Source organism: Orycteropus afer, unplaced genomic scaffold, assembly GCF_000298275.1.
Source record: "Orycteropus afer afer isolate SDZICR_OR568_19922 unplaced genomic scaffold, OryAfe1.0 scaffold00033, whole genome shotgun sequence".
In the NCBI taxonomy this organism is placed as follows: domain Eukaryota; kingdom Metazoa; phylum Chordata; class Mammalia; order Tubulidentata; family Orycteropodidae; genus Orycteropus; species Orycteropus afer.
Genome location: NW_006921620.1, coordinates 15,208,073 through 15,220,066, shown reverse-complemented (window position 1 = coordinate 15,220,066; position 11,994 = coordinate 15,208,073). Strand labels below are relative to the sequence as shown.

General features: G+C 35.2%; 2 protein-coding genes across 2 annotated transcripts in view; one reads left to right on the top strand and one right to left on the bottom strand.

The window, feature by feature from the left end:
- The window catches only part of SASS6 (SAS-6 centriolar assembly protein), a 45,565-nt gene extending 38,955 nt beyond the window's left edge, over positions 1–6,610 (top strand). The window contains exons 15-17 of the mRNA XM_007936098.1: positions 4,447–4,544; positions 6,307–6,401; positions 6,504–6,610. Of these exons, the coding sequence (XP_007934289.1) occupies positions 4,447–4,544; positions 6,307–6,401; positions 6,504–6,610 (300 nt within the window). The remainder of the gene's footprint in view (positions 1–4,446; positions 4,545–6,306; positions 6,402–6,503) is intronic.
- A 3,193-nt stretch (positions 6,611–9,803) lies between these two features.
- MFSD14A (major facilitator superfamily domain containing 14A) overlaps positions 9,804–11,994 on the bottom strand; it is an 82,193-nt gene continuing 80,002 nt past the window's right edge. The window contains exon 12 of the mRNA XM_007936097.1: positions 9,804–10,010. Coding sequence (XP_007934288.1) covers positions 9,804–10,010 — 207 coding nt within the window. The remainder of the gene's footprint in view (positions 10,011–11,994) is intronic.

Here is an 11,994-nt window from a genome sequence, read left to right as displayed (position 1 = left end):
TCTACATTATTCTTTAGCATTGCATAGTATTCCATTGTGTGTATGTACCATAGTTTGGTTATCCATTCCTCAGTTGATGGACATCTAGGTTATTTTCCATGTTTTGTTCAGCCTAACTATTATAACAAGACTATATTTCCAAAGGCAGCTGTGGTGCACAGTGCCTAAGGCATTTGACTGCTACCCAGAAGGCTGGAGGTTCAAACCCACCAGCCACTCCTCAGAAAGAAGGTTGGGCAATCTACTTCCTTAGTGATACTGCCTTGGAAACCTGGAAACCCAAGGAGGAGTCGCTATGAGTCACAACTGACTCCACAGCAGTGAGTTTACTTTTGGTTTTTTGTGTTTTCAAACAAGATTACATTCATAAGTATCAGTGTTAGGATTCCAAAAAATTTTTAAGGGACACAATTTAAGCAACCAAGTGCTTTAACCACTGTACCACCACGAGGTCTCAATTATACAGTAACACTGCATGATTTAAATTCATTTAAATTTCTTAAGATTGGTTTCATAACTCAGGAAATAGGCTGTCTTGGTCAGTGTTCCATGTACACTTGAAAAGAATAGATATTCTGCTGTTGTTGGGTGTAGGGTTCCCTAAATAGTTACATCCAGTTGGTGATTTTACTCAGTTTGGTGACATTGGTTACATTTTTCATTGCCTCAACGTTATTATTTCCATTCTGGTTGTTCTGTTTCCATTAATCTAGCTTCCCTGCCTCCCTTGCCTTCTCATCTTTGCTTTAGGGTAAATGTTGACCATTTGGTCTTATATAGATGATTTTTTAAAAAAGATTTTTATTGTGATTTGGGTGAAAGTTTACAGAGCAAATTCACTTTCCATACAGCAGCTTACATACTTTGTCTCATGACATTGACTGACTGCAATTTCCCACAGTGCAACAGCTCCCCTCTTTACTTCCTCTCCATAGTTACCTCTTCCCTTGTGTCTTTCCATCCCATGTACTCCTGCCTCCTGAGCCATCTCCCTGTGTATACATAGCCATTCTTATATAGATGATTTTTTTTAAAGTCCTCAATACTCACTGATGATATTGTTTATGATCCAGTCTATTAAGATGATACCTCTGGGAGTGGTTCATTTCCATGTTTCAAAGGTATCTCAGGTGACAGTCTCAGTAATTCCTCTAGGTTCTACTGGCCCCGTAAATCTAGCCTTTTGTGTTAGCCTGGGTTCTCTAGGGAAACAAAAACCAGCAAAGCTTATATATATAGAGAGAGAGACAGAGAGAAATTTATCTTAGGAAAATGGCTCACAAACATATAGAAGCCAGCAAGTCCAAAGTCCCTGGAGGAAACGTTGGGCTGGAGGTAGCCTTAGCTTCTGCAACCGCAGGGGGCTGAGAAATTCAAGGCTGGCAGACAGTGCACTGGTTGTTGACTCCAATGAAAGACGAATCCAAGATCTCCAGGCTGAATGGTGGGCTGCTCACTCGCGGAAGGTTGTAGGCAGCACACCAGGGTCCTGATCCACAGAAGAATGTCTCTCTTCCCAGGATGTCCCTGGATATCCTGGAAGCAGGCCACATCCCTAGGAAAACTCCCCTTGGGCAGATTGGCCACTCAGAACACAGTCATCCGATCCCATCATGGGAACAATCACACAGAACTGGGGTCCAGCCAAGTTGACACACAGCTCCAACTATCACACCTTTTTAAAGAATTTGAAATGTTTTCTACATTTTTCTCTCATTCTATCTGGAACTATCTGTTACATCCTTGGTCAGAATGGTCAGTAGTGGTAGCTGGGCACTATCTAATTCTTCTGGTCTCATGCTAGAAGAACTTATGCTTTGTGGACTAGTTTCTTGAGTCTTTGGTTTCCTGCATTCCCTTTTCTCCAGACACACATAGAAACCAGTAGTTTTATCTTAGATGGCTGCTCACAAGCTTTGAGCCCCTAGATGCTACTCATCTAACAAGGATGTACAACATGAACTCTATGAGCTATGTTGTGCCAGTTGACCAAGTTGTCCCACTAGACAATGGTCTTAAACCTTCAAAACCCAGTGACTAATCCTGCAAAGTATTTGGTTTTGTCTAGGAAGTTTCACTAGCTGTGCCCCTATTTGTTGTATTATATATATGAATATATATGCAGCACACACAAACATGTATATAAGTATGCCTATAGGTACAACCACACATACACAGTCTTATACTCACATATGCCTTCCTATAAACATATATGCATGCATATCTACCTGTGTAACCACACACATATTTTTTGGTTGTTATTGCAAAATTGTATATAATATTTACCAAAAATGCCTCTTATTCCTGTATACTTCATAGTTTCATTGTTTACCTTTGTGAAGTTGTGCAGACTTCACCCACTTTTTCCATTACCAAAAATAGTAAGTGTCTACAATCTAGAAAGTGTTTCCCCTCCCTCCCCTCCCATCCCTGGTAACCACCAAAGAATGTTGGCTTTTTGTATGTGTATCCTTGTCTTTTTATAAAAGTGGTATCATTAATTTTTTACAGATGGATATCTACTTTCAGGAACATTTGTTGGAAAGACTGTCTTTTCTTCATTGGATTCCTTTTGCTCCTTTTTCAAAGATCAGTTGACTGTATTTGTGGGGTTCTATTTCTGGACTCTATTCTGTTTGATTTGTTTGTCTATTCTTTTGCCAATAATATAGTTTTTATCACTTTAGCTTTATAGTAAGTTTCAAAGCATGTGCCTAGTACACAGCAAAGACTCAAGGAGACCCATATGCAGGTTTCTGGTGCATCTTTCCTGGATAGCTCCCTTCACCCTAGAACTCTGTCTTGCAACCTTTTAGTCACCCCAGTCTTCCTAAACTCTGACCTTGGTCTCTGCCATTTAACAAGACCTCCAGACTATGTGCTCTCCCTCTGAACCTTCAGTTAGGAAAGTGCCTCCAGTTAGAAAGTGGGTCAGTTTTCAGGATCATACTTTTCTCAGAGATAACAATTCTGCATTACCTACTGTCAGTATCTGAGAACATTCTTTTCATTTATTGCTCAGTTTTCTAATTGTTTATGATGGATGACTAGAAGCTATATTATGTATTAGAATCTGGCACAGTTTCTTAATTTTCCTCACTCTTTACTCTTCTTGCATATTTATTTTTTTATGAGGAATATTAGAATCAGCTTCTCTGGCTAAAAAACATCCTATGATATTTAACATTACTGTTTTAAACATGTTGAATGATGTGTAAAGAACTTACTTAACAATATTGAACCTTGTTAGCCAAGTACAGCAGTGTATACCTTTCTGATTTACATATTAAGCTAGTATCTATTCCCATTTTATTGAGTTTTCCCAAAAATAGTTGTTTACTGTTTTCCAATGCCTTTTCTTTTTCTATGTAAGTGGTTATGATATTTCTTCTTTGATCTATTAATATGATGATTTGTTTATGGATTTTCTAATATAGAATCCATTTATACATTCCTTGATAATAAAACATGGCTACTTTAAAGATACTGCTAGATTTTATATGCTAATATTTTAGTTTGGATTTTTACATAGATTTTTTCTTACTTTCAGCTATCCAAAATTCAGATTACTAGAATTCATTTGTAATCCTTAAATAAATATATTATAGGCTTTGAAAGTTGTTGAAAAAAGGATTCTCAGAATGCATGAGAAAAATAAATGCATCTTTGCAGTACTTGGTTATTTTTAACAGTATAATACATATTTGTACATATTAATGTTTTTGTTATAATTAAAGAGAGTCATTGTGTATTAATCATCTTTGTTGTAACCAAGGAACTTGCTTGTATGGCAAGGAGAAATAGGACTCTACTAAATCTTAATAAAATGTGCTTGAGTGTTAGAAACTACAGCTTGAGCCTGTATTTTTATGGTCTGAATTTCTCAGAATAAACTTTTAACTATTTTATATCAGTATGAGGGAGTCCTACTGGTGCACTGGTTAAGAGCTTGGCTGCTGAACGGTACTCCATGGGGGAAAGATGTGTTAGTCTTTTTCTGTTAAGATTTATAGTCCTGGAAACCCTATGGGGCAGCTCTGCTCGATCACTATGAGTTGGAATTGACTCGATGGCAGTGGGTTTGGGATTTTGGTTTTACATCAATATGGGGGCCAGTGGCAGTTCAGTATTAGAATTCTTGCCTTTCATGCAAGAGACTTGGGTTCCACTCCCAGCCAATGAACCTCAGATGCTGCCACCACCAGTCTGTTACTGGAGGCCAGCATGTTGCTAGATGATGAACTTTCAGCAGAGATTCCAAACTAAGACAGGTTAGGAAGAAAGCCCTGACATTCTACTTTGGAAAATTCAACTAGTGAAAATGCTATGTATCACAATGGCCTGTTCTACACAGGGTTGCCATGAGTAAGGGGCCATCATGATGGTGCTAACACCTCAAGGTAAAACTGTTCTCAATAATTTAGTTACATGCTTTCTCTCTCACAGGTTCAGTTTAATTTACCATTTACAAAACCAAATACTTCTGTAGGGGATGTTCAATCAGGAGCAACTATTAATATGACTTGCTCAACTGATAAGGAAAAGTAAGTACTTCCTGAAGATTGTCCTTTTAAATATTTTTAGGCACGTAATTAGAAATATTTTAAATTCTTTGTAGTCAGCTGCTTTTTGGTGGCGGCAGTGGTGGTTTTCTGTATGTATATGTTTGCCTTTGGAAAGGTTCCATTTTTCTCATTCATTGCTTCTAATGTTAAGTAATCCAAGAACATAGCTAGTTTAAACCAACTAGAATTATATGATAAATAAGAGCAAAGGGCTTATGTCTTATATGTAATATTAATAAGCTTTAATGCCAGTTTGTGACTTCTGTTTTGTCTGCTAAGAGATTTCTTATGTACTTTTTTAGATCTTAAGCAGATTTTGCATAGTGAAGTTTGTGGCTAAATCAAACATGACATACATGTAAACTTATCTGAGTAGTCTTCTTCATGGTTTCAGTATTTTATGCTTTCTCATTTACTTAAAATTTAATGGCTTTAAGTCAAGTCTGCTGGCACTCACTAGTATGACCTGTTAGCATCCTAATACACTACAAATTAATAACATAGCTCAAAGAGAATCCTTGCTAGCTCTCTGAAATTCAGTCATTTATCTTCTGAAATTGGTTCCAAGATAAGTATTAAATAGTATTTGTAAGCCTCCCTTTGGAAAAATGTTAGAATTCTTTGAAGTCCTGAAATGTATGCATTTTTTATCTTTAATCTCATATTTGTCCAAGAGGCAGAAGATCTGGGATTCGTAATAGTGGTAGAAAACTATGACATGTTTACATATTTAATTTTATCACACAAACCAGTAACAATTTACTAGTAGAAAGTACAATGATCATATAAAACTTGGATGGTTTAGCTATGTTTTGTTGTTATTTAGAACTACTAACTACCAAAAAGTAGCAATGGTTATCAAAGGTTAAAGAAAAAAATAGTTAAAATTGAAAAAGTGCCTAGTCACCAACTTAAATCTTTTTCTGAAAATTGTGAAAAGGCCATCATTGAGTGTGCAGGGTATAATGTTACTGTTTTGCAAGAGCATTTCACTTCTTAGTTATGAGTGTAGTCAGATATGGAAAGAAGGGAAGTGGTAGAAAGGGTAAAAATTACAACATGAGACACACCCATTTGTCTAAAATCCAAATAGTGTTCATCTGTAAATTCATTATTGTATAATGTATATTAGTATTTTATGACAGCTTTGAAGCAGTATCCAAATGTGAAGAGCATTTGGTCAACAGAAAAAGAAATCTTAAACATTTTAAGTACAGCTAGAAATTACCAAATAATTGTTTTTTTAAGGCATGTGGGTAATTTTATTATTATTATCATTTATCACTTACACTACTACACATTTTATAACTATTTTCTTTTCCTCCACCTGTGCTTATCCCAGCTCTTATAATTCTTAGTTTTATTTATAATACTCTTTATTGGACAAAAGGATACTTTGCTTGTGTTTAAATTATTTGCTAAAGAAACCAGTGAAGAATGTGATTTATTTCCAAGAAAGTTACACTATTAAGTATAAATTGGTTTTATTTTCTTCTGTACTAGATAGATAGGTAGATAGATAGATAGGTTCAAATCCACCAGCCACTCCTCGGAAGGAAGATGGGGCAATCTACTTCCATAGTGATACTGCCTCGGAAACCCAAGAAGGGGTCGCTGTGAGTCGGGTCCGACTCGACGGCACATAACAACAACAACATACTAGATAAACCTTCAAAATTAATTATTAAAGAAAAAATAATACTTACTGAAATAAGTAACTAATTACTGTTTTTGTTTTAAGTGGTGAAAATTTGGGACTAGAATCCAAATATCTGAAGAAAAGGGAAGACAGCATTCCTTTACGTGGGCTCAGCCAGAATCTATTTAATAACCCAGGTTAGAAAACATTTCTGAAATGGATTTTGTACACTTTGGTTTAATTGAAAGTATCTACAAAGGTTTAAATGACTACCAATCTTTTTTTGTCCTCATTTGCAGACCATCAGAAAGATGGCACTCTTGGCACATTACAGACCTCATCAAAACCCGTAATGCTCCCTTCTACATCTTCAGCCTATTTCCCTGGGCAGCTACCAAACAGTTAATTCTAGTGTCGTCTTCTAACTTTATTGATGTATTAGAAACTCAGGTGGTTTAAAAGTGTAACAGCATAAATCAAGTCCTTATCAAATAAGTTTCAAATTGTACTGGAGCTACTGTTTTGGTCCTTCATTAAATATGGTGCGTCATTTATTTAAGACCTTTTAGAGGAACAAATCTGTGCTTGGCACCTGGTGAGTCTGTGAATAAATGACACTTTTTGCTTTGTGAACATGGTGCTGTTTTGTAGAATAATAGTTACATGAATTTTATTAAATTAAGTTGATACTTTTAAGGGATATTCTAATCATACTGGGTATCTGGATAAATTGAAAACTGCTCAGAACATAACAATATGAAACCAAAGAATGCTATTATTTCACTTATCCTTTTCATTGGTAAAGTTTTAAATTTGTCACCTGAGAATTATGAAGGAAAATGATTATCTTCTAAGATATCTGTATTACTGATGATGTTGTCATTAAAGGGAATAGTCCTGAAATGACTCATACCTTCATAGTGAGTAAATATGTTTTCCTTAAAATCTTTAAATTCATTAGAGTTGATAAACTTTTAAAAATAACTGGCCATGACCATAGTTGAAATAAAGCGCTTTAGTCATTAGAGTTGAGAAGTTCATAAGATTTTAATGCTTCTTAAAACTGTACACTTAACCAATTTTTCTCTTTATTTTGGAGTTTTGTTACTTTGCTATGAATGCAATTAAATCTCTATCAGTGGAGTTTTGTTTTAAAATTGGTACTATAGAAAATCTTTACTACAAGAACATAATGACTGTTTTTCATAATACCGTAACTTAGATTCATTGTAATTTTTACATAATAAAGTAATGAACAGCTGTTAGAAGTTACAGCTCTCTTCCCTTTACCTAAAATAGTTTCAAGAATTGTTTCTTGGGAAAAAGTTAAGTAATTTAAAAGAATTTATCCAGAATCATAGGGACTCATTTTTGGTTTGGTTTGGTTGGTGACAGCCACCCAGTATAGAGTAACATTCTCATAAGAATCTTCAGAATCAATTGTTGTTTGCAAAGACTTTCTGGTATTTGTGACATGTTAAGAATTATTCTCAGTTACATTATTACACAGATGAGGAAAGAGGCATTTTAAGATAAAAATGACATGCCAAGATTATAGGGTTCCACAGTAAGACAAAGAATCTTTGCAATTTTTTTACAAAGCCATTATTTTGAGTCCTCAGAAACTTTGGAACACAGCTGGCAATTTCAAGCTGCTTTAAATAAGGGATCAAATCTTAAAAAAAAATCAGTAATTAGTAATAGACAGTGACATTTTACATACAATTTTTTGCTTGTGTAGATGATACACTATATTAGTAAGAATACTGGGTTACAATAACTTGAAAGCACTGACTAATAATCTAGAAAGTCTCTTGGTGATACTAGAATCTGTTTTGTTGTAAATACTATGTAATATAGATAAACACTGTAACATGGTTTGCATGGGAAATATGACATACAAGTAGCTCTTCTTACTTCTTTAAATAATACCATTTTCTATATTCACACATGGAAAACTCAGAAGAATTTCCATGGTGGGATAGAGGATTGTTTTAGTATCAACTTGCTAAAGATCTTTTGTATTAAATGTATATATACAGACTTCTGAGTGTGCTAATTCTTTGCTCTACCTCTTAAAATACTTTAAAAGTTGAAATTGTTTTGAAGTGTAATTGTACATGTGTTAATAATAAAATTGTTGCATTTAATGTATTTCTGAAAACTGAACTTTTTGTTAATAAATTATTAAAATTACTTTGGGAGTATGACATGTAAAAAGTATATAAAAGCAGAAATAGAATTGATCTACAACATCTGTGCTTAGAAAATTAAGTTCTTCTCATTAATTTAAGTACTAAGTAAGTTTCACTCCTTTTCTCCTGTCTTTCCTATAAGACTATTTTATAGTGAGAGAAAAGAAATGGATTCAAAGAGAGAAGGCATAAAGCTTTGGTTTGTTACTATAAAATTAAGTATGGTAACAAAGCCAAAATAGGCCTTCTAGGGAGAATCACAGATCAAGACTTAAAAAAAAAATCATTAAAATATTTAATTTTTATTAACAGAATATTTACATTCTTTTAAGACCTTATTTAACCATAGTGAATGTTCCAAGTTTAAAAAGCATTAAGCAATAACCACACACAAGATGAAAACATTGTAAACTATACACTTTTTATGTACAATTTTTACAAAGTAACACTTCTTTAAATAATATAACTGGACACAAAAATATACACTTTAGAGAAATTCACATCAGTAATTGTATAAAGCTCTCTTCTAGGGTCCTGAAAATTTAGGACAAACATTAGCTCTGTAAATAAAGTGTTACTGTGACAGTCCTGAAAGGCCACTATATATATTTATCTACATATAGATATCACATTGACATTTTCAAGGCTACCAGCTTTACTATATAATTTTTAGATTATGTATTCAAGTGTTGAGGTTCTTATGATTATGCAAACATTAAAAGAATAGTGGTATAAGTAGTAGCTGGGGAACACATTTGAGCCAGCAGTTAGATTTACAGGCTCTAGATACTCCCAATTTAAATGCTAAATGTCTGATATTTCTTTCTCACTTCAAAAACAGTAGTGAATAATGTTTAAAGTAAAATTACTGCAAACAAGCTTGAAACATGATTCAGATTTAGTACAGTTTTCTTAAAGAGTTTTTTTTTTTTAAATGCAAACAATTCATTACCATTTCTTTAGTGCATCTGCATTAAGGCTTTGAATTATTTGACCCAAGATTTTACAATGTTAAAACGAATAGGTCCACAATCATACTACCTACTGTCTCACTGAGACTCAGCATAGAGTTAAAGCTCAACACCTTAAGGAAATGGTAGCAGAGACATGTGCTAATAGCTAAGAAGTTACATATATAGTTTTTAATTAAAAGATGTATAGTAAAACAAACAGCTTAGTGGCAAGAAATTGGTGCTAATAAACAAAAGTTTCTTTTTAAAAGAAATTGTAACATCTTTGGAAAACTGTCCCTTTCTTTCTTTAGTTCCCACGAAGTTCATGCAGATACATTTCTTGAGACAATCTTATAAAGTACACTGTGGATGGAAATGGAATGTACATCCAGAACTACAGGTGAAAACTAAGACCTGGGTGCTGATAGAAAAATCTTCCTGATTTCTGTCGTCACACGTTTGTGTCTTGTAGTAAAGGTTCTTTGGCCTCTCCTGGGGCTTGTGTACTATGAGGATGGCTGTGACTACCACAGTGCTTTTTCCAACTGCTGGACCTTAAGCTTAAGTTGGTATGTTCCGGAATAAACAAGGCAACAAGCAGAGCCAGCAGTACCGAACAGGCTCCAAAGAGGAAGGGGGGCCCAGGAATGATGGAATTCTAAGGAAAGAAAAAGTAATCAGGATTTTTACACAGATACTTTTATTCAAAAGAAATTGCTTATCTGTTAGTAATAACTGATTGCTGTGCATTAAAGGCAGTGTTCCATCTCCTCATTAAAGCCACTTAATAAAGCATTCACTTTTTAGGTGAAAAGGGGCACTGACTATCATACTTCCAGTATAAAAATCCTGGGGATAAAAAATGACCCAAGAAACAGGGCCAAAAGATTAAAAAAAAAAAAAAAAAACCTATGCAGTAGTACCGTATCACCTCTTTCATCACTGATAAATATTTATAGAAAATCAAATAGGATACAATATTAACTTCAGTAACAGAACTGTATAATCAGTTACAGGCAGTCCCCAGCTTACTAATGAGATCCTTTCCCACTGTCTTTAAGAATTTATAGGTCCTTTGGAACAAGTGCTTATAGTTCTTTAGCGCAAGAAAAGGGTGAAGCCTTTTCAATGACTTAAAAGTTGCCTAAGCAACAAATGAACGTGATTGTGATTAATTTGTTGCTGAGTAGGCGTTGGTTTAGGAGCTCTGGTGGCGTAGTGCCTAAGGCATTTGACTGCTAACCAGAAGGCTGGAGGTTCAACCCCACCAGCCACTCCTTGGAAGGAAGACTGAGCAATCTACTTCCCTAGTGGTACTGCCTCAGAAACCTAAGGAGGGGTCGCTATGAGTCAGACGGCAGTGAGTTTGGTTTGTTTTGGTTTAGGGGTTGGTTCAGTTGCTTTAAATTGTAGGCAGATTTACATAACATTAAATCAAGAGTACTTGAAACAACACTACCTTGCTAAAAGATGGCAGTGCCCCACACCTTCACTCTTGCTCAAAGATGGTGGGTGATCCATGGCTTTGAGTGTGTCTGTATTTCCACAGACCTGCCAATAATGCAATCTCATGCATATCAGCCTCCTGAAAGGGCTCACTATACCTCTTCTGAGTCTCCCATTCCAAAGCATCAACCCATAATTTCTTCTGTTCCAGTTACCATGAGGAATAACCCACACTATAAAAACTCAGGTCTGTTCCTGTTTTGCTCAAAGCCATGAAAGAACCAATTTGAAGCCCTGTATTAAAAGGACAGTTGTTGTTGTGCCCTCGAGTTGGACCCGACTCACAGCGACCCCTCCTTGGGCTTCTGAGGCAATATCACTATGCAAGTAGATTGCTCAATCTTCCTTCCAAGGAGTGCCTGGTGGGTTTTAACTGCCAGCCTTCTCGTTAGCAGTCAAGTGCCTTAAGCACTACACTACCAGAGCTCCCAATGGGACAGCAGTTGTCTGTAAGTCAGATGTTCATCATAACCCAGGAACTCCCTGTAGTGTTTTCTTTGTTCAAAAAGGTAATTATATTCTCTAGTGACTAAAAGTGAGGGAGACACAATGAAAAGAATTAAAGCAGATCCTTCTTTTAGCCCAAAAGTACCTTCACTCTTAGCAAAAACTTGAAATGCCGGTTTATTTGTATATAGCACACAAACATTCCCTTTTATTTAGAAGTTCTTATAGAAAATTGAAAGGTTAGCGCAGAACTGCTGAATATGCAGGGAAGCTGATGAGCTGTTTGTATTGGCTAAATTTGATCAATACTGTTTGCCATTAAAATGTTCAGTTGTAAGGAAGAAGGCATGGCAAGCAAGTAAACAAAGATGCTTACTGCTGCATTAACTTCTCATATGGAAGGCAAGGAGCAAAGGGAACTGACATAAAACTCTCAAATAAAAGACTAGTAGTATAGAGAAACAGTTTGACATGTGCCATTAGGTGTAATTTGATAAAGCAGATATTTAAATAAAATTCCCAAAAAAGTATGCATTGCCAATTTCACAAAGAGGTATACAAGAGAGCACAGTTCCCTAGACTTTTTTTTTTCTTTTTTTTTAGGATTTGGGTGAAGATTTACAGAGTAAATTCACTTTTCATACAGCAGTTCACATATACTTTGTCTCATGTCATTGACCAAAATTTAC